Raw genomic sequence first — 23,685 nt, forward strand, 5'->3', positions numbered from 1 at the left:
AGTGATCAAAGAGAGCCCTTGTGATGCATTTCCAACCAATACCACTTGTTGTCCATCATGTGAAAAGCTCATAATACCTTATCGAAGGTTTATGTGGAAATCACCAAGAGAAGCTAACCAATCACACCCCATGATTACATCTATGGGACCCATGTCTAAGACCACCAAATCACCTTTCCAAGTGTATGAAGAAGACAATGTCACTTGTGTAGAAGGACAAACCAATGTAGTTTTCTCATTTTCCCCATTTGCCACTTACACTTGGAAGGTTATGGATAGCTCCGTTGGAGATAGCTTGAGCGAGTTGATGGATTTACAGTTAATGAAGCTATGTGTACTTCTAAAATGAGCCAAAATGTGTGCAAATATTCCATTAATAGTTTCCACTAATCTGAAACTATTTGGGCTCTTTCGTCCTACCAAAAGCTCTTGAGAAATAGAGTATACACAAGCTGTATTTATTGCACTAAAATACTTGCATGACTTCCCCCACCGGGGTCAAATGGAAAATCATCCTCTTCTTGGATGAAAGAGTGATCCTCCAAAGTATCATCATGTGTCTCTTCAATGATCTTCATATTTCTCCACCTCATGAGATTTCTTTGAATCCTCCTCTTCATCTATAAGAATCATAGTGGCCGTCACCTTCTTTGACTTGCAAACATGCCCAAGTGACCACTTCTCTTTATATTTGAATCATAACCCCTTGCTCCTCAACTCTTCAATCTTTGGATTATCCATCCTTTGTGTCTTCTTTTGAAGGGTTGAAAAGTCTTCTTAACAAAACCGTTGCTTTTATTTGCATCATTTTGAACTCCGCTTTTATATTGTCCACCTCCAAATGATGATAAAAAAACTAGAGGTAAAAGTGGGTGTTGTGGAAGGAAATCTTTTTCCAAAATTTGAAGAAGTATTGGATCATTTATTGCTTGCCTTCTCTTCGGTCTTCAAAAGAGGTTCCATGAAAAGGTCGTTTGCCTCCTTGATGACCACCATGACTATCACCATGCTTAAGTTGACCCATTGGTTGGGCTAACTTTTCTTCCACCATGCTTAAGTTGACCCATTGGTTGGGCTAACTTTTCTTCCACCAATCCAATTCTTGTAGCCATAGTGTCAAATTTTGCATTCATTTCCATCAACATTTGGATAAGAGTGTCATTTAAGACGGTATGCTTGGAGGAAGCACTTCCAACATTCACTTCTTCTTCAACCTCTCTTGAAGGTTGACGGGGTATGCTTGGAGGAAGCACTTCCAACATTCACTTCTTCTTCAACCTCTCTTGAAGGTTGACCAAAATTATCCTCCGATACCTACATCTTACTATGTTCCACCATCTCTTCACCCTCTATATCCTCAAAACTCAATGCATTCTTCCTTGGCCTTCCTTTGGGCTTGGGTGCCATGAGAATTTACTATTTTTGGAAAATTGGCTATAACTTGGGGTAGGGATATCAGATTGGAGATATATAATGCTTGATAGGAAGCTTATGAGATGCCGTATCCAACCATGCAAAGATCCAATTAAGATGAGATGCCCTAATATTCCTTGTTTTAGGCTTCTCATGTATATAGGTTGAAAATGGAAATTAGGCTATAGAATACTCAAAACTCACCGGATTTGGATGAAACTTGGTGTGTGATCTTGTGATGATGAGTACTAACTATTCCTAAGAGGATTTGACCAAAGTCAAAGTTTAGGTATGCTCTATTTTGACTTTTTGGTCAAAGTCAACTACCTAGGTTTGACTACCCAAACGATGTCAAAACGGAGAGGTTAAAGGCTTGTTATGTAGGCATGAGGGAGTACTATGAGCTTACATAAACACCTAAACCTCAATACTAATGTACTTTGACTCAATTCGGGTTTAGTACCTATGCAAAAAGTGGCTCCGATGGGCTCATATTGCACTCCAACTTGTAATGCATTGCCTCTTGCTCTCCCCCAAGTCTAGTGACCATCAAAAGCAACTCCATTCATCAATTTTGTGCCATCAATTCACTCCATGCATCAAAATTTTGGAGAAATTTTGCCCTAGTCTCCTTTGTTTTATGGACAAAATTTTAAATTCCCAAGCATTCAAAATGGCATTACCACAATATGCTTTGCATTTGCCAATGCACTTACCATATCAACGCATCATTGACCATCATTGCATAATGCATTTGGCATCAATTCCATTGCAAAATCAATCCATTGTCCCAATGCATATGTATCACAAAGTGTTGGCCAATATGATCTCTTGCATTCCATATGTCGTTGAAGCTTGAGTGTTGATGGAGAGCTGTTGCTTGTCGATATCCCGGCCAAGCCTTCTCACCCTCTTACCAAAGTTTGAAATACGATGGCAAGAGTTGAGGCCATGTCTTCACTCCATGTACCTAATATTAAAAGACTAAGGTCGTGTAAAAGGGTAGGAGAAGGGTGTGTGTATGAAGGGACTTAAGGTCCACTAGCTCACCTATTTAAAGGTGAAGCTAGGAGGCATTTTGTATTGAGCAAGGCCAAGTTGTATTCATAAACAACTTAATAAACAAGATATTTTCTTGTATTCTTTGAGTCAATCTCCTCCACATATCCACGTTTTTCTCAACATGGTATCTTGAGCTAGGTTGTTTGGTGGAAAATCTTCATTTTTTGAACTTTATCTTCTCAACCTCCATAGCCATTCTGCAGGTCAGCCGTCATCAATGGAAGACGTGGGGAGAGCTGTAGAAAACGTTTCAGCGCCTGCTTTCTTCTGGAGAAATCATCCTCAGCTCAAGGCACTTCAGCCCAGCTATTTACATTGGCAATACACGCGCGCTACAGCTCGACATTGCAGTTCTTGCAGCAGACAGGCACGTTTTTCAACTGCGCAGGATGTCGTACATAAATACGCCTTATGTGGAGCCTTCCAAGCAACATTAGCTTAGGGCTTTTGAAGCCCATTGTCTCCCCTACTGGTGAATCTAATCACCAACATAAGTATCATTAGATACTAATCATGTGCTTTTAAGCACTAATAGTGTTGCTAAACACTAATGATGATTTTAATCACCAAAGAAAGTGTTCTTTAACACTAATTAAGCTCTCTAAATCAGTATTCATGGTTGGACACAAACCCTAAATGCTAAACCATATATTTACCATCTTAATCTCTTATTTATGCAACATCCTTGACTTGATTAGGGTTGTTGCACTCTCATAAGCCTCTCTCTTTCTTATTAAGCCTAAATATTATAAATTTCTAGTTTTTTCTTCTTCATAAATCAGCCCATTACTCTCTAATAACCCCGTTCAATACCCAATGTCAAAGGAAAACACCCAAATCAAGAAGTTCTCGGGAGAGGGCTTCCACACTTGGCAAGTCCTAATGTCCAAAGGCTTTTGGCCATTCATCTCCGGCACTAAGGTTATTGATCGAACAAAGGCTGAAGATATTGAAGATGATGAGAGGACACAAGCCATCATCATGCTTCATCTTGATGAGGCTCTCATTCACCATGTGGACCAGCTTCCAACTACAAAGGAGAAATGGAATGAGCTTGATAAGCTCTATGGAGCTCGTGGTAAGAATTCCAAGATCTCACTCAAAATTGAATTTTTCAGCTTGGAACTCAAAGAGGGAGATGGCATTGGAGCCTTCATCTCTCACTTGAAGGGCCTTATGGCTCAACTTGCATCAGTGAATGCGAGAATGGATGAAGATGATGCAGTGGCTGTTTTGCTAAAAGCAGTCAAGAAGGTGTACCCCACCTTAGTCACCACCCTGAAAAACATACCTGATCCCACCCTCGAAGGAGTCATTCAATCTTATCTTGATGAAGAAAAGAGGCCAAAGGGAGGAGCTGAATCTTCAAATGCAACCACTTCATCGAATATCGAACAAGCTTTGTCACATCAAGTGGTCAAAGTAAAATGTGCCCATTGCAAAAAGGTGGGTCATTTGGCAAATAATTGTTGGATCAAATATCCCAACAAAATAAAATGTAATAAGTATAAACAAACGGGACATATCACTTCTAAATGTCCTAACAAAGAGATAGAGGCTAACTTTGTATCAACCTCTAACTCCTCTGAGCACCTGTTTTAAATCTCAATGTAACAACACCTATATTCATAAACCTTGTACGCCTAATGTTATAAAGGCAACCTATGTCCAATACCACCTATTCCAATTCTTTCATAGTTGGTATTGAGGGAGGGTATTAAAAGACTAAGGTAATGTAAAAGGGTAGGAGAAGGGTGTGTGTGTGAAGGGACTTAAGGTCCACTAGCTCACCTATTTAAAGGTGAAGCTAGGAGGCATTTTGTATTGAGCAAGGCCAAGTTGTATTCATAAACAACTTAATAAACAAGATATTTTCTTGTATTCTTTGAGTCAATCTCCTCCACATATCTCATCCACCACGTTTTTCTCAACACCTAATCCTCAGCAGATGTACCACTTTTCCAAGAAAATCATGGCACACTGATTCAAGACATTCTCCCCTTGGCCTCTCTACCAATTGCCAAGGTACCGTTACCACATAACTAGCTTTCTAATAGTGCAAGAATCAATGGAAAGCATAAAAATGGATGAGAGCATACGACACATACCAATGGAATTTATAGAACATGCCAATCATTACAACTCATAGATCCAATAGCCTTTTGCTCTTCCCAAATGATTCCAGTACAAAGCTTCTCACCATGGGCTCAAGAGTACAAAGAAAGGCATCCACATTGAGCATAAGCATGAGCCAAATCCATCATAATGCATTCATTACTTAATGTAATCCCCTTTTCCCATAATGCATTCAATCAAGCCAATCCAATTACCATAATGTGGCTTCCATGATTTTCTTGGCAAGTTAATTAGCATGTAATCAAGTCTTAATGAAGAAAGCATTCAATCTTGCTTATGGCTCTCGAACCCCATTCCTTCAAGAAACCCCAAAATCATGAAGAAAATCATGATTTAGACCAATTTAATGCATAGTGATTACATATGATCATCTTTGAACAATTATTAGCTCCCAGTATATGTGAATGGCATGAGGAATTGACCAATTAGATGAAAATAGGATTTCTATTATGAAAGCCCCAAATGCAACACTTGAGAAATGTAGAGATTGAGAAATTAGCTAATGTAGAGACATGATTAGGAACTTAATAAGCACTAACTAGTCTCCCTTATGTGTTCTCATATCCATAAAAAGCCTGATGACAAACCCTAATTTTCCAAGAATCTCAAAAATGTAAGAAAATCAAAATTCCTATGAAATCTCTAGTCATGCAACAATTGATCACATTTACTGAATTAGCCAAGCATCAAAAGAGAATTGATGAAGAAATTTCCAAAATTCTTGATAATTACTTAGCCAAACATTATGAACATTCAATGGTGGTTGTAGAAGTCCTTCTCTCCAAGAAATGTGCACGGTAAAAATCAGCCCCTCACGTCCAAAATCTTGAAGATAAAGCTTCCATAATTTCCCAAAAGAAGCTTATAACATGTCTCCTTAAGCTCTTGGTCTTAATAACTAAGTAGCAAAAAGCATTATAGCTCTCTATAACTCCAGGAATCTACAGAAAAACGGCACAGCCTGGCAGCTAATGGCGCAAACATAGCGATTTCCCTCCACCAACTTTGTTCTATAAGATGTGTAGGCTTTGCTCTTCTATGATAAACCCAAGAAATGGCAACCAAAACTAGCTTGAAATGGAAGCTATGGCTATGGAAAGCTTAAACACAAGAAGGGAGATAATAAAAAATATTTTGATTAGTCTCACTAATCAAAATTAGTGAAACTTTTCCCAATTTTGGTCCAAGCATTCAAATTTTTTGGTGCAGCTCCCCCAGAATTTTGCCCCAATCAAACCCATGGCCTGAAAAGCTTAGAAACAAACAAAGATGAAGAAATTCGACCATCCAAATTTCCCATTCCCATCTGATATCAATTGAAAGCAAAGCTTTGATACTAATTGAAATGGATCTAGACCAAATATCAAGAAATCAACACATAAAGTCCAAATCTAGCATCCATTTGATGAGCATCTGATGAGCATCAAACACATATGAGAAATCCATGTGATTATGATGAAAAGAGAAGAAATCCACATGCACATGTAGCAAAGAAGGTATGTGCATAAGGCCTAACTCTCACCCCATGAGGATGGCTATCAAATTTGCCATGAGTCCTAGGCCATGAGTGGCCATCCAAGAAAGGAGCCAAGAGTACATGTAAGTTTCCAAGATATGAATGACCAAAAGATCCCTACAATGAACCCAAGACCCTATTTATAGTAGCCTTGCCCATGGCCCATTATTTACATGTTTTGGACCTTAGCTTATGCTTCATTACATCCATGCACGCCTTTGTTTTTGTTTACTACTTCACATCTACCCACTTGTGCTCCATGTTGCCCACTCCTTTCTCTTCATGATATTGTTAGTTCAATCGATTTTCCCTTTGACAACCTCCACAGGCTCTCCCATCTTCTGCACACTAGCCTTCTTCTTGCACACTAGCCTTCTTCTTGCAGATTTAAGCCCATGCTTTATTTATAGATTCCATGGCTAGTCTTGTGCCGGCAATGGAACCAAAATGAGCAAATCTCACCCATCACTCAAAATAGACATACAACCAGGGTTCAAGGCAGCAAAATATATGCTTAGGGCTTAGCCCCTCACCATGAAACCTATAAATTTTCTCTCTTACCAAGAAAAACAACCCACAAATATCATCTTCCTCACGATCCCACTATCTCCTTCTTCTTCCATTGATACAAGAACAAGAAACACAAAGAAAGGAGAGCAAGAGTTGTGCCAACCAAGAGAGAGAAAAATAAGAAGAAGCATGGACAAAAGGAGTCGTGCATAAACTCCTCAAACCAACTCCCCTTTTCTTGAAATTATTAAAAATTGAGTACATATTTTGGCCTAAGGTCCAAAGACCTTTCATTTTTGCAATTAAAGAAGCTAAAAAGTATCCTCAAACCTTCTAAACGTTGAGAAAACTCACACACAAACATTATTTGACAATAGCTTTTAAAATTTGTGCAGACCCGCTAGTTTTTGCCATGCCAATTCACCTTGCATTTTACATTGAAAGCTTATCAAACAAATGTTTTTAATTGCCAAAATGCTTAAAATTTGACGATGTAGACCATAAATTTGTGCCAAAAAATGCACAAATTTAGGGGTTGTCACAATCATTGTCACACTTAGCTTCCAGCAAAAGAAGATTTTTCACATCGGATTGAGAATAAACTAAAAACGCGATCGGATAACCCCTGAGGAGTGCTAAAACGGGCTTGATTTTGAAAAATGGAAGACTTTCTAAAAGACCTAAGGACACAGACCCATGAAATGTGGTCACTTCGACGCGTTCAACCAGATGCCACAAATAGCTCAGCAAAATAGTGGTGTACAGACTAGAGGAAACCTCTTCACATAGAGAAAACACATTGATATGTAGAACAGAATGATGAACACCATCCTGGTCTAAATGAGAACAAAGGTGAATGGAAGGAGGATCTAAAAAATGGCGAACGATCCACCATGTAATCAACAAGGTCTGAGAAACCACCCATGCCTACTCCATGCAGCACAGACATAATGACATAATGATAAAACTAGAGCATGGGTAGGGAATCGATAGCAGCAAGATCAGCAAAAGTGTTGGTGGATAAACCAACATAATAATAAAATATTTGACAGTAAACATCATGGGCAAAATTAAACAATGGACAGTTGATTAATACATACTATTGCACAGATAATGCGAAAATAGAAAGTATACTCATAGCTCTTCTCCTTCTTGATTATACATTCGAAAACTAGAGGATGGGTAGGGAATCGATTGCATCAAGATAGCCAAAAGTATTAGCGGATAAACCAACACAGTAATAAAATATTTGACAGTAAACATCATGGCAAATTAAACAATGAACAATTGATTAATACATACTGCAAGTGAAGACGACACTGCATAGACAATGCAAAAATAGAAAGTATACTCATAGCTCTTCCCCTTCTTGATTATCCATTCATCCATTCATGATTACAATGAACGCTTGTGGGCGGTAGTTATCGACTTTGAGAATTAGAACGACACATACGACTATTGGAATCATATTCCTAAACTACCCCTAAGCTAAGGTCATAAGATTATTATGGCAGGTTATTTCCTAAGCTAACACCAAGATGTTAAAATCAAATTCTTTTGGAAGATAGAGTCCAACCTCAAGTGCACCATTTGGGCCATAAAGCATCCGCCACTATGAATGAGGGATATGATTTCGGTGCGACCTATTACTAATTTCCAATATTAGGGTGCACCCCTCACTTGTTGATGGTGTGCAAGTGGCAGTCCTCCAAGTTAAGGGATAGACCTAGTAAATGCTATGGAATGCATGTAGCCAGTGAAGAGGTTGGTTGTAGGTAGGTACTTCCATCAATGAATCACCAGCTTAGAGTGCCACTTGTCACGTGTTTTCTGACGACTGGACAGCTGGACACCGAGCAATCTAACAAGCTACAGATGCCTATACAGCCTTATCATCTTGATGGAGCGAGTACACAACTCTCTCATCATCTCCATCCTCATTTCTTTTTATTTCACCTTGTATCTTATTGGTAGGATATTATAGGGATACTTAGGCATCTCCTACTATGACATTTATTGCCAATATACTACATTTGGTCTCATGGGATGTTTCAGTACATCTCTCTCTCTCTCTCTCTCTCTCTCTCTCTCTCTCTCTCTCTCTGCGAAGGATTCAAGTGAGAATTGTGAGGTTTCAGATTATGATGTTCTCATACATGGTTTGTAGAAAACCATCAGTGGAAACCCCCATCATGCTAGCAAATTTTGGAGGAGAAACACCCTTGGTAGTAGCACCTTTTATGTGTCTATAGCTTGGGCAAACACAAACTCCCAAGGATTGCATTAGAGTAGCCCCAACAACTAGTAGAGTAGGGACATGACACAATATGGCATGCCAAGGTCAACCGATGGTTTTTCTCATAGGGGCTTCAAATGGATTATCTCACCATTCTAGTATAGCCTAGATTCACCTTTCCTTCATTTGGCTCCTCAAGAGGTTAACTAAGCCCATCCATTTTGATCTCCTCCATCTACACACACATTACATGGTTTGCACCTTTCAAGATGCCCTCAAAGATGCAATTTTTTTGGTACCACTTTCTATGGATCACATAGGATGGTTTCATGAGGCCCATAAATCTACATAGATACATGGCACATGCCATGCAAATCCAAGTCTCATCGCACACTTCAAACTTCAAAGTGGAGACTGGGAGGGCAGGAGGCATTGCCAAGGATCATAAGATCTTTAGTCTCTAGTCTTTGGAGGTCAAAATAAAGGAGCATATCCCCTATGTACTATGAGATTTAGAGGAGATTTCACTACCTCTTCAAGGAGGGATTTGGTCCATTATCCATGATCATGTGATTAATGTTGTATAGACTAGTTTGTTCTTTTTTTCATTTTCCATGACTCCATCCCCTGGCTCTTTTTTAAATGATATCTTCTATTGATGATGGTGTTTCTTAATTGGGCAAGGATTAGTTGATTTTTTGACATGACCACCACGCATGCATATGCTTATCTTATAAGTACGTGATTGTACGTATAGCTAGTTTGTTCTTTTTTTCATTTTCCATGACTCCATCCCCTACTCTTTTTTAAATGATATCTTCTATTGATGATGGGTATTTCTTTATTGGCCAAGGATTAGTTGACTTTTTGACATGATCACCGTGTATGCATATGCTTATCTTATATGTATGTGATTATTGTTGTATAGATAGCTACTTTGTTCTTTTTTCTTTTCTATGGCACTCTCTCCAAAATTTGGATGGTCTTCTTTTAAAACGAAAATTTAAAGAGAACTTTGAAATATGCACACCCCACTATATCTACAAGGATACCATAACACAGTGCTACCAATAATATTTCAACCCATCGTGATTTACAAGGAAACTAAACACCCTAACCAACAACAGTAGCACTTGTTGGCATGATAACTCTTTCTTTTATTGGCCAAGAGCTACCTTGTCTTTTCAAGTGATCACCTTGTATTAGTATGAGTATCTTGTACTCAAATGATCAGTACATAGATAGCTAGTTTGTTTTTTTATCATTTTCCATCAATTCCAATCCCCCCCCCCCTCCCCAACACACACAACTCGATTTTGGATGATACCGTGTATCAATGATGTGAGTGTTTGTCACTTGATCACCTTGTATTCATAGGATTATCTTGTACTCACATGACTAGTTTGTTCATGACAAGTTTGTTCTTTTTTTCATTTTCCATGAGAGTTCCCCCCCTCTGGATGTTACATTGTATTAATGATGTGGGTGTTTCTTTTATTAGCCAAGGATCACCTTGTATTCAAATTATTATCTTGCACTCTCGTGTGATTATCGTTGTATAGCTAGTTTGATACTTCAGGAAACTATTGTAGCACATTTCAATGGTCTCATAGACCCTTACTTCAGGAAACTATTGTAGCACATTTCAAAGGTCTCATAGACCCTTTGGGTGTTCTGTAGACATTGATACAACTTCTATTTCTATTTTTCTCTCCATAACGTGGTAAAATGTCCAAGATGTACAAGAGAATTAATGGATTCTATTTAGGTGCAATTAGTATGTCCCAAGTCCACGAGAGACTAACAAAACTTGCCTCCAACCCAAAAACACACTTAGGCACAATGCAAAGGTCTAGTGCACCTGAATTTGGCTCTTCAATTAACTTGGACAGGCAAATGAGGTTAATTGATTCAAAATTTGCTTGCAATAGATGCTAGAGAGTTCTCATAAGATTGATGGATATAGTTTGCAGAAACAGCCCACCCACCAATTTTGCTGGAGCTCCTCCATAGCTGCAGCACAGAAAGGGGTGTCCTTTCAAATAGGCAGCTACATTTGAGCCAAGCCGCACCTAGGTCTGCTCATTAGCAGGCCCGAGCTCTTAGAGTTTGGACCAGGGCCAGCTGCACATGGTCAATGTGGTGTTCGGTTTGGCATCAGCTCGGATTTTGGGAATCTGTGTTAAAGAGTTCATATGCGATCTTATCTCTCTTTCCTACGATCTCCAACAGTCTTCTGTGATGAGATATTGGAGCATTCTGCTTCGACGGTCAAAGTTTTCACTACACTTGGACATGGATCCTCTGCAAAGCTCTCTACGGAGACGGTCACAGAGCATTGTTCCCTTCCTACACATGCCTGTCCGCACAGCATTTCTTTGTTAGAGGAGTGAAGAGTGGTTCAAGTGAAAGACAAGAAAATCAGCAAACTTACCTCTTCAAGAGTAAGCATCGACCTTGCCGCATGGCAACTCCCTTTCCGGAAATACCCACATTTTCCTGAAGGTTTGCCAAAACTTGCAAACTTTATGAAAGATATTATGTGACCATAGCCACAGTTGAGTCTTACTTGTGGTTTGAAATAATGATCACTTATGATTCGTTCATCATCCCAAATATCCACTGGGGGATAGTGCTCTTCTGATACAGATGCACATATGGTAGCTGTTGTGCTTGTTGCAAAGGAGATTCCTGTGGGGTCACCCCCAATTTCCTCAAACAAAACAAAAAGATTGCCTGTTGGCCGTAGCCATGCCCGTGGGACATGATACCTGTTGACAAGTGAAAGCAAGTGACAAGTTGAGGTCTTTTACCCTACAAATGAATTGATCATGTCAAAAGAGAGGAACTCTGAAAATACTTGCCATCTTTGAGTGGGCCTGCCACAATTGGTGGCGCACTTGGACTCATCATATGGTCCACGATAATTACACGTGCTTGGGCAACCACTCTGTGGAGAGAGATTAATTGGCCAATATCGACCAATACTTTCACCGTTGACCCATGCCTGACCTTTGCTCATGCTTAGTAAGTCTAATGCAACAGGATCATTTCCCATAGGAGCATCAAATATTGTCTAGTAAAATCATGACACAAACATGGCCAATTTTAGAAGTTAGCAATGTACAACATAAACTACAAAACCCTTCTAATACTTGAGAGGAAAAATGGACTTACTTTGTACCAAGTCATTGGCGAACCTTGAGGTGGTACAGAGCTGGATTCCCAAACAGAGCTTGTGGCTTGATCTTCTGAGTAGAGATTTAATCTTTCACCTCTTAAGCCTATCTGCATTATCATTTGTAATTGTAGGATTAAACACCAAGAAATCCTATATCAAGAATGTTATGGGTGAGTTACAACACACTCATCTAGCGAGCATGGAAATGCATCTCTACTCTACATACCATGAATAAGGTCAGCACCGAATTATTTTACAGTGCAGCAAAAACAACGTAAAAGTACAAGGTGGCCTCTGCCAATGAGATATTGAGAGAGAGAGAGAGAGAGAGAGAGAGAGACATACCCTCACCATCAATCCAAAAAAGGTGAATCTACGACCTCATATAAGCTCTCTATATCCATTGCCCATGGAGGGGAATCCCCCCCATCTCTAAAGAGTCTCTTGGATCTGGAATGCATAGAGGGCTGCCTTGAACCAGAAGACTGCAGGCATCTAGTGTGATATGCTCTATCTAAGGTAACTCTTGGGAGTTGTGGTGGCACAAGTGCCAGCTGTGTGTGCCTCAACTTTGTGGTGATCGGCTTACCAGAGGTCAAAGGAGCATGCTCCCTGCTAATTCGCCGACCTTGGCTACACCGTGCTCGGGTGCTGCATGCCTGGGGGGTCTAACAGATTGTGGATTCTTGAGGCTCAAGGACCACGAGAGCTGAAGTTGGAAGGTGGTCTGGATCAAGGAGTATGTGGTAGCACCGTCATCTCCACAGTTCCAGAATCATACTCCTTGATCCAGACCACCAGATAAGTCCTAACTTATCTCTCCTAGACATTTACTCTGCCTCCCTCCCTCTCATCGACATGCCTCCACACTCCGCACGTGACACCAAGTTTTTCTCCCTACATAGCCCCGCTCCCCCTTCTCTCTCCTGTTGAGAAAGCAAGCTCAACGGATCATGGTTGATTGACAGGCAGCAGGATGACGGGCACAAGGTCTTGAGGGCTTGTTACACTTGATATCAGAGCCAATCTAACACAGAGTCTGTTGAGGTTTGTGTGTCTTTCATGGTATTAATTCATGTCAAGATTTCCAGGTATTTCTCTCAGCACCATTTGTTTCTTTTATGCGGTCTCATAAAGAAGTATGCTTTTATCGTTGCTGTCAAAGATGTATGTGGATTCTGAGGGAAGGGAAACATGCAAGATTGCGTGGGAGGATTTGCAGAAGAACCCCATAAAACCCTTACGTACTCTCTTGTTTCTCTCTTGCCTCGTGAATTTATGCTTGAGAAGTAGAGATTGGTGAAGGCTGTTTTCCAGCCTGCACAGAGTGTGTGCAGAGTATTGCATGCGCTCTCAGCTGTGTAAGACAGCCGAGTTTCAGAGTGTTGCGCAGGTGTGAAGACGGGCCAGATCAAGGCGGGCAGCAGGTAACACGTGGCCTGCAGAACGCAGCCGGGGAGAGAAAGAAGGGACCCATGGGGTGCATGCACACAGGCTGTGTGCAGAGGTGCAAAGCATACAGAGGCCAGGCCTGTTTTTCTTAGTGGATTCTGCAGAAAAACATGGCTAAGATGAGCGTGAGATTTTCTGATGGGCTGCCTTGATGACTGCAAAAGGAAAAAAGTGCCGCATGTGTGCGGTTGACTGGACGGCTGTTCGGTCTTGGTCGATTTGGGCTGATTTAGGATGATGCCTAATTTGCTTTTTCCAGATTAAAAAGGAGGCACTAGCTTTTTTCAAGCTATACATGTTTTTTAAAAGTGATACAATAATGTCCATGGCATATCTCATCATGGAACGGAAAATAAAATAGACACAAAACAAAACTATCTCACTGGAGTGATACAAAACTGTCCATGGAAATCTCATCATGGAATACCAGCAACATGAAACATAAGAGGAGCATCATCCCCCAATAGATGATACCCAAAAATATCAAGCATGGGGCTAATGAGTATGGCCAAGAGGTCTCCCTCAGCTACATCATGTGGAAAGGTACTTTGACGGCGATGGAGCATGTCTTGGGTCTGATGTCTTGGGTCTGGAGCTAATGAGGGCATCGTGGCTGACCTCCGAGGGGCTGGGGGCGTCAAGCATGCTGGAATGTGGAGGCCTGGTCCGAGGTAACTACACTCGGGTGAGGTGAGTCCGGTGCAGCCCAAAGTGGGTCTACGGGATCCACTGTATGGGTGCTCTCCTCCTCCTAGGTTTGGAAGAAGCTGGTGATGGTTGGTTGGCGAGGGAGGGGTAAGGGTAGCTAGGGCTGAAGCTCTCTCAAGAAAGTGCTCTTGTGTCGGTGGAGCTCGAGCAGGAAGATCCGGATCTCATAGTATACCAGGCAGCAACATATGTCATGCTCCTTTGTCTCAACGAGTGTGTGGCATAATCAGCAGATCCTCTCCTCCCTCCCTAGATCTCCGTATGTGCTCCCATCTCTGAAGACGCACTCAGCTCTTCATGTCTCCACTCTAAGGTGGTGGGATGAAACCCATATCTAGTCAATCGCAATGTGCATGGCATGGGACATGTGACCACTGAGGTAGCCCGGCTGCTGGATGAATCCATCCTCAATGAGCGTGAGGAAGCGATTCCTGTAAAAGTGCATCTTTGGTGGGAGCTCCAAAGGTGTGATCCATGTGCAATGGGTGTAGAGGCTGTGAAGATCTAACCGGATAATCCGGTTGGTGTCCTCATGAGAGAGCTAGAGAAAAGGGGAGTTCAGACTGTACTTAAGGGGTGGGAGGCAGTCCATGCGGAGCCCATATCCTGAGAACCAAATGGAAACTCGGGCCTACCATACTCCAAGGTGGCCCTAGAGTGCTAGCTGTCTCGAGGACTCCAAGGCAAGCTTTGGGTACATGTGGGGATCCATGTCACTGATGCAATGGAGGTCTGGATAATCTGGTGTGCGACTGAAGGTTTGTTGTGGATCATACGGGAGAACATCATGACCTGGGGCCTCTCGACTCACTGCCAATCCTCATAGATAAATCTGCCCCCCAGAAGGCTACTCCATACATCAAGGCTGGTTTGATGAGGGTGTCAAAAAGCCAACCCTTTGTCTTGGGCTCCTAGAAATGTGCCTGGAAGCATTGCCGCTCAAGCCGTGGGAAGCACCGTGAAGCATGGGCAATTGAAAGTGACACCAAGGTAGACACAGGGTGAGACAATCTCCACAAGATCCCCTCTATATGAGGAGCTTAATCTGGATGTGAAGGGGTGGGAGGTATTGAAGACCATTACCTTGGTTTTACCAAGGTTAACAGTGAGGTCCCGCTAAGTGCAGAAGTCCTGTAAGGCATCCAAATGTCTCTAATCAGCTGAATCTGAAAGGAAGACAATGTCATCTGCATAAAGTAGTGGGGGGATCAATATGCATGCCAGCATGGGACCAGCCCCGCCTAATCTGTCAATGAAGCTCAAGATCTCATCAATGTAGAGGACAAAATGAGAGCACATAGTAAGGCCTCTGGTGGTTTTCCACCCCAAGCTCCAGTTTCCACTCTAAGGAGATCTAGTGCAATTCGTGGTGATCATGAGTCTGGCTCATGAGGGAATGGGCACTTGCAGATGCAGTCTCCTATGTGTCGCTCCCAATAGTTGGGGTTTATATGCATACAATGAGAGAGAAACACACACAGAAAGAGAGAGAGAGAGAGAGAGAGAGAGGTTGTAAGGGAGGGGGAGCTATACTGAACATCCCTTAGATCATACCACAGCCTCACGTATCTCCTTAAACACAAAAATGACGGTAATTGAGGGAGCGACAAAAAATAATGCTGTTGTATTATTGTAAGGTACAATGAGTGTGTGAGGAAATTGGGCAAAGTACCTGATATTGCCAAATTTGTGAAGACAAGTCCTGTACACTACCGTTTGCTTCTTTCAAGTAAACGGATGTAACACCTGCACCCCGGGTCTCAAAGGAAGCGCCCACATTCTACCATTACAAGAAGATATCAGAGAAGTAATTCTAAAATCTATACATGCATCAGAAGAAGATTATAAGTCTTCTGTAGAAAAATAACCTAACCTGTAGACCGACAGTCATACTCAAAAGCGCAATTTCATTGTCACCAAATTCTAATGAGATTGGTATTTCAAGTGCGAATTGTGGATGAGCAGCATTTCCATGAGCACTACCTGCATATTTGATACAAAGCAAGGTCAATACTGGAATTTTCCCCACAATAGGCAAGGAGAAAACCTGCCTACCATCAAGCCAGGCAAGCCTCCATTCGCAAAACTGAGCATGATACTTAAGCTATACTAGAGCAAGAATCTTTAAGGAAAATACCTGCAAGTTTCCCATTTACAAAGACATGCAATGCATGCCCCAAAGATTTCACTGCAAGAGTTCCTGTAAGACCACTTTCTGGAAAGAAGTAATCCTCATAAACTGGAACACTGTTGGCATACAGAAGGAAACTTTAAGTATCAACAGATACCATAAATGCACGGGAAAAACACCGACATATGTGTATCCTTTCAAGCTTGGAACAGAGAACCCAGCAATGAAGTTACTAGTTACCTTGTTGTATACCACAAATAGTCAGTAACATCCCCTGTTGTGTTAATTTGCTCCTGAAAGTAAGAGGAGCTGAAAGCATTGCTACCCCATATGCCAATTGGTTCTCGATACGAATCCCATGCCAAGCCTAAGGATGCTGATCTTGACAAAAGGGCTACTTCCATTTCATATGGTCTCAAAGGAACAGGATGTGTAGGCTTCATCACCCTCAAAGAGGTTTGTGCATTTACCTGTCAAGGGATGTAAATCCATTGTGAGTGCTATGTATAAACTTAAATGTCACCATAAAGACACATGAACCACAAAACACCGCACCTTTGCAGTATTATACACGACATTTTTACAGTCGGGCAAAACACTGACAGACCAAGCAGGTAAATAATAGGATCGACCATTATAGACTATTGTCATAGCTGTTTCTTCATCGTGATTTGCAAAAAATGCAGCACACATGTTTCCTCCATTGCTGTAAATGTGGCCCTGCAATGAGAATTCGTATAAGCAAGGTTTCTCTTCTTGGAAAATACATAGCTTCAAAAAAATCCACATTCAAAACAATTCAAATGTAGCTTTTTGTCTGAGTCAATTTATTCTATGCCATCATCATTGGAACCACTTCTCATCACATGGAGTTCCATCAATTTTGTTAAATTGCTGTTTTCACTCCCTTTCATTTTCCTTCAAAATAAGCACCTATTTTTACTCAAATAATACACGTTAAAGAACACAAAGTTTCTCCTTTCCCCCCTCAAGAACACGATACTAACACAACACCAACTGAACAGTCTTAATCAACCTTGGAGCTCTTCCGGCTTCAAGCTCCCACCTCCAGCTCAGACCACATCAGAATCACATCTCATGCCCTGTGCTTCATTGGCACTCCTTACCCCCCTTTTCAAATGCTTTTGCTGCACTTTTTGCCTTTTCTCATTGCTGCTCATGTGTTGACTGGCATACACCCAAAGTCACAAGAAATGTTTCTTCCGTTCCATCATTTCGTCATTTAGAAGGATTTTGTTTTGTTTTCTTTGATCTCTTTGGAAGAAACGGACAGGTTTCAACGTAACACTTTTTATATAAGCATGTTGGTAACTCATACGAGGCACATTGAAGTCTATAACATAGAAAGAGAAACATTCAAGATACATTCTCTACAAAATTTGCAAATGTTACATTTTATGCTGGAAGTCCATACTCGCTAATCCTCCCAATTGTCATGCTAATTAGAGAATTTGCGGGCAAGCATGATGGAAGAGGGGTTGGGATTTGCAATGGAGGTGAAAATTTTGGGGAAAGTAAGAATAGGGCTCCTAGTGAAGAATTTCAGCAATTGGGTGTGCAATTACTTGAAATTGAAAAGCTAAATAAGAAATTCGGGATAATATCAAGTGAAATTGGTCATTATTTGACTTCGATTTCAAACATATATGTATATCTAAAGCTATGTATATATATGTATGTGTATGCAAGCTTCAAACCTAAGGCTTGGGGGGGAGGGGGACTTCGGAAAAAAAAAAAGGACTTTTGGGTGAAACACCATTTTCAGCTAGGAGGTTTTGGCTGTTTCGAAACGTTTCATCATAGAAACATTTCGAAACGCGTTTTCATGTGACTATGCATACACCTAGCATCAATTTGAACTACATCCACAATATCCTTTCTTTTTTGCTTTTTGATACTCACAAATTGGTAGTGGATTGATCAATAGAGTGAATTGCAAATGCATTCCGTAATTCATGTAAGTAAATCACTCAGTATCAGTTTTCACCATCTAATGAGGATAATCCAAAGTTGGTAGATGGATGCCCTCAGAGGTGCTGATTTCAAAGTACATCATTTTAGACAACTTTAAGAAGGGGACCAAAGAGAAGCTGCAGCACCTGCTGGAGTTCTAGGGGTATCCAGTGTAATTGGTCCTTTGATCCAATTCCAGAGTCATTTCTACTGTTGGGACTCGGGAGTTTATCAAGAAGCTTATGCGCCCGAGGAAAAGAATGCGATACAGATCATCTCTTCTGATACTTGCACACTGCAAATTTGTCATTTGTCATATGTGTGTGGAACTTAGTCTAGCTGGTAGTATAGACGAAGGTGGGCAGACTCCACCATAGGCAACCATACATCAATTCAACAGTGTCCGCTGGCACATTCAAACATCACCTAAAGGACGCAAGATAGCTCACAGGAAGCAGTGCAGGCAGTTTGGACAGGAAACACAGGTTTCCCACGGGTTTCACCAACCAGACCTCTTCTGGTAGTGGGGCAGAGTAGGGTGCTAACCAGCTTGTTTGCTTGCTGGTCAGCAAAAGGGGGATAAGGGTGGCCAACCAGCCATCAGAAGGCAGTATAGTGCTTGGGCACAGCCCATGAGCGAAGATTCACTCGTCTAGTTGCAATAGAGTTTGATGTAGTCACTGCCTTGGCAGACATTTCTATTTATTGTAGAGCTGTATACAGTCACTCTGATAAGAAGAATAATGCATAGTAAATATTATGTAGTATATAAAAGTCCTTCCAGGAAGCGAAGAGATGGTCACCATCAAAAAAAAGAAGGGGAGAAAGCTATCGGCGCTAGCCATCAAGGCTCTTGCTGAAGATATGCAAGGGGGAGAGAAGAGTCGGTTTGAAGCAGGGCTATCCAGTGATGATGATCTCGACATCCCTTGCAGCCGTGAAGAAGAGAACAGACGAGATGGAGGAAGCTCGCACAATTGAGAGAGGGAAAGTTCGCCTGATCATGAGCCGGTTAGGTCACACAGTCAAGAAGAGGTAAGTTCGCCTGGTCATGGGGGAAAATCGCCTCTTCCTCTACCTGCAACTGGTATCTGGGATACGGAAGGAGAGGGAGGAGGAGATGGAAAACGCGACGCTGGAGAGCGAGAACGCTCCTCCAGAGCCAAAACCCGCGCCTTCTGCTCATCCAACTTGGTTGTCTGGTCTGCGATTGCTCGCATCATCTGCTGGAACATGTCTGTGACACTCAAGCCGGGTGCCCTAGCTGGGCTGCCTGGTGCACTCTGGTCCCATGGTTCTGGTTCTCTCTCGTCACCGAAACTCGCCATAGCGGGAAAATGCAATTCCTTTCCGGAACGCAATCTGACCATCCACTATCTGTGTGGGAGACTTCCGGAGGCTTCCGGAGGCTAAAAACCAACCGTCCTTCGAGGGACAGGAGTCACTCCGAAAGGGGTAGTCCACCGGCGTCTAAAAAACAACCACACGAGCGAAAAAATTTTCTGGTTTTCTTTGCTGAATCTTTGTCCTTGAAGTAGGCTCTCATACCACTGTAATATGCGGAAGCTTCAGAGAAGGATCCGTACTTCAAAACTCAGAAATCAGCACTCTTTTCGCGACGGAATTAACGCACAAACTGAAAGACGATGTGCAGAAAATAGAGAGAGAAGGGGGAGATGGAGAGGACACAGTATTGGGTCCCAATTACCCTCTGTAGGGCCCCCACCACGGATGGTGTATTTGCTTTATTAGAATGATGTAAATCTGAAAACAAATACAGAAACTTGACCTTTTCTTGGCTGGAAGACCTGCTTGACCTTCAGTCCTTCACCCCTTTGCGTTAGCAACCTCTTGGCTGTCCTGGCCCTTGTTTGCTTGATGCACTTGGTGAATTATGAGATGACTTCAATGATTCTAGGCTGGAGTATTTATACTCCCTTTTGCATCCAGTCGGCCAGCTTCATAAAGCTCCACGACTGGGTCCTTTTCACTAAAATGCTTTCACACTATATTCTATATGGTGCTTTCACACTAGGCAGCCTGCTGGCCACTGCAGGGACAGTGTCAAGCTGCACATACCTTCTGGGACAGCTCCTGGCTGCTGGGCACATCTGCGCATGGGTGTGGGACTGCCCCTACACCTGGCCTGACCTGCTGGGTAGGGTTTCTAACCCTGTCGGCTGCCTGTCCAGCAGCCCTAGGGCTGGCCGACAGCCCTTCCAGCCCATGCCTTGGCTGGTGGGCACAGCTTGGGCCCTCCTGGCCCCTTGGGGGTGGTTCTACACCTCCCCCATGCCCACACTAAGAGTGCAAGTGCAAATCTTCGCACTGGGGTAGCCCTATGGGCTGGCCCCATCTCTACATACAAACCTACATGCCTACAGAGGTCTGGCATCCAGTTGCAAACTAGATACACAGAACATCTGACATCATTCCAGAGGGAGACTCACAGCGCGGACTGGCACTGTTTCATGTGCAGGACTGTGCACACCTGACCTTGGACTCATGTGCAAGACAATGCACACCTGACCTCGGACGACTAAGATGGATCCTTGGCTGACTCGTCCCGGACTGGGCTCACATGGGACCAGTTCACCATCCCAGGTCCTGCACCTTCTGTACAGAAATGTCTACGTGGCATCCAAGTGCGGGATGCACGTGACAACTAGAGACTGGCCCCACAGCAGCTTCAGTGGTGGCCAGAGCAGCTGGGCTACCTTCGGTCAGAGTTTTGGTGTCTGACATCTCCTCCCTTCCTAAGGTCATTCAGCTACCTAGGATAGGGGGAGAATGGAATGATCAGAGAGTGGAGTTCTCGGGGCTCCCGAACCAGTGCTTCATTTGCAGGCAGGTCGGTCATCTGGCCAAGGCCTGCCCTCGCAGGAGACCCCGACCCTCACCACAGCAGAGCAGGCCCCTGATGGCCCGCCTACAGATGCGGCTCGACAGGCTGCCTCCGGGACACCTGCTCAGGCCACAGAGACCTCGGAGTGGCAACCTGGACAGGGGCGCCGCCGAGGGAGACAGCCGCAGCAGCACGCTCAGAGACCGCTGCAGCAGCAGCCACAGTCTCAGCCTCACTGGATTCCCGTGAGGAACAGCTTCGCTCCTCTCCAGGAGGAGACCCCTGCGGCGACGACTGAGGACCAGGAGATGCCAGCACCCCCTCCTTCACCCCCCCACCCCCGTCCCCTCCCACCGCCTCGCTTCCACCTTTGGCTCCTCCCGTCCCTGCTCCGGTTTCGACAACGGCTCCCTCTCCACCCCCCTCGCCCCCCCCCTCCTCCCCCCCCCCGCCCGCCTCACCTTCCCGGGAGGCCCTGGCAGTCCCCTAGCGTTCACCTGCAGTCCGGAGGGCGCTGAGCACCGACCTCGCTCGAGCACCACAGAGGAGACCTACCATGCCGATTCAGGCTTCACGGATATCATCTATCCGCAGCCGGCTGAGTCGCCTCGGCATTAGACAGCGCTCGGAGGCTTTTGATTACGCCTTCACACAGCTTTTTGGAGCGGAGGGCCCCCATGAGCCAGCACCCATCCGAGTTCATGTAGTGATACCTCCGGCCCGCGGGGAGGAGGCACTTGATTCAGCGGTGGCCTTCTCGTTCCCTCTATGTGGCCCTTGCGACCGGGAGTGGACTCTAGAGCTCGCTCTTAGCACTTTGAAGACTCGGGCAGTTGAGTTTTCTCATCATGTGAGCGATCTGGAGGTGACAGATGTGATAGGCCGACTATGGGAGTTGGCTCATTTTTTCTTGGATCCCGGGAGTGTGGATGCCTCAGGGATTCGTCATTTGGTCGTTTGCATAGTGGCAGACTTAGCACGCGACCCTGGATATGTATGTATACACGAGGTTGCTCTGTCAGAGCGGGAGGCAGTCGCCATGGGCCACAGCCACTGGCGCCTGATCCGTGATTCTTGCAGTACACCGGGTGGGCAGATTCGCAGCCGCTCGGATGGGGACTACTCTCCATCCAAGCCGCTTGCGAAGGCCCGCCATACGGCTGAGACAGCATCCACCTCAGCAGGTCATCCATGAGGATCATCTCATGGAATGTACAGGGCCTTGGCGGAGCACATTTTATATGCTATCGTGGTTGCTTGAGGCAGGAGCTTCAGAGATGCCTGGTTGGTGGCAGCATTGATATTTTGATGATGCAGGAGCACCACTTGGGTGAGAGCAAGATCCGGAGATATGGTTCGGTGATGCCTGGTAGATGGGACACCTTTTGGTCTGCAGGGTTTGGTCCTTTGGGCGGACAGGGAGGAGTATGCATGGTCATTGCAGATGTATGGCGACAGGCCATTGTGGATCGAGGGATCATTGTGCCTGGTATAGCACAGTATGTCATTCTAAGGATGCATGATGAGCTATTGGGCGTGCTCAACGTCTATGCGCCCAATCATGCTAGTGCCAGAGCAGAGTTCTGGACCAAGGTTACGGATGCATTGCCAGAGGCCGCACATTGGTGTGTCGAGGGAGACTTCAACATGCTTGAGGACCCAGCCGATAGGGTGGGAGGCAGTCATGTTACAGTGCACGGCACGGAGCTTGCAGCTTGGGACCGGCCATGAAGAAGAAGCCCTGTAAGAAAGTGGGAAGTTTTTAATTGTTTTGTCTGTGAACTCTTTCTGTACAGAGATGAATCAATAGCTGCTGAATATACAAAGAAAGGAGTGCTGTTTTTACTTTTCTCTAGACATAGAGACAGAGAAAGGCCCCTAGGCCCTTGGTATCTTGTGTATGAGAATTTCTGTCTTGCTTCTGAGAGAGAAGGATTCAAATCCACCATAGCCTGCAAAGGTGGTTGATTTGGTAAACAAAGAACATGGTCTTCTTGATTTGGTTGATTTGGTAAACAAAGAACATGGTCTTCTTGTAGAAGAGCTTACACTAGGGACATCCGACCGATACAAGTAAATTACGCTGTGTCAACCACAGCAGCAAGGAACAACAGTACTGCCCTTATTCCTGTTGTGAAGAAGAGATTGGGACGGGAGAAGCGATAGGATAACCAGTGATGATGCCAACAAAACTGCCTGATCCTCCCGTCAAGCTTGTATTCCTCCGCCATCTCCTTTGCCTGAAAAGTCTGCTCCAGCCAGTTTGAAGGCTTCAACAACACTCAATAAGATTTTGAGCCTTGATATTTTCAACCTTTAGAATCATGAAAAAATATTTGAAACCTGGAAACACACAAAAAAGGTGTGCATATGGGCCTTCAGGAGGCAATTTAGGGACACTAACACATGGTCTGTTGGCCATTTTCTAAGAGGGTTTGGGATTGTTTATACATGGGCCTTGGTGTGTGGCTTTAAGGAAATTCTTGCATAGCCCTAGTGGTTGTTCACATAGATCCAAAAA

At 43.5% G+C, this 23,685-nt stretch overlaps 1 protein-coding gene across 2 annotated transcripts in view; it reads right to left on the reverse strand.

Moving 5' to 3' along the window:
• Positions 1-10,559: 10,559 nt before the first annotated feature.
• The window catches only part of LOC147623564 (beta-galactosidase 8-like), a 53,649-nt gene continuing 40,523 nt past the window's right edge, over positions 10,560-23,685 (reverse strand). For both annotated transcript variants that reach the window (XM_086820122.1, XM_086820121.1), the window contains exons 11-19: positions 16,901-17,065; positions 16,586-16,815; positions 16,352-16,461; positions 16,088-16,197; positions 15,887-15,994; positions 12,051-12,161; positions 11,738-11,949; positions 11,308-11,644; positions 10,560-11,232 (exon numbers count right to left, since the gene is read on the reverse strand). In XM_086820122.1, the coding sequence (XP_086676248.1) occupies positions 11,077-11,232; positions 11,308-11,644; positions 11,738-11,949; positions 12,051-12,161; positions 15,887-15,994; positions 16,088-16,197; positions 16,352-16,461; positions 16,586-16,815; positions 16,901-17,065 (1,539 nt within the window). In that variant the 3' untranslated portion in view covers positions 10,560-11,076. The remainder of the gene's footprint in view (positions 11,233-11,307; positions 11,645-11,737; positions 11,950-12,050; positions 12,162-15,886; positions 15,995-16,087; positions 16,198-16,351; positions 16,462-16,585; positions 16,816-16,900; positions 17,066-23,685) is intronic.

This window comes from Cibotium barometz, chromosome 26 (assembly GCF_041138505.1).
Source record: "Cibotium barometz isolate CiBa-2024 chromosome 26, ASM4113850v1, whole genome shotgun sequence".
Lineage (NCBI taxonomy): Eukaryota > Viridiplantae > Streptophyta > Polypodiopsida > Cyatheales > Cibotiaceae > Cibotium > Cibotium barometz.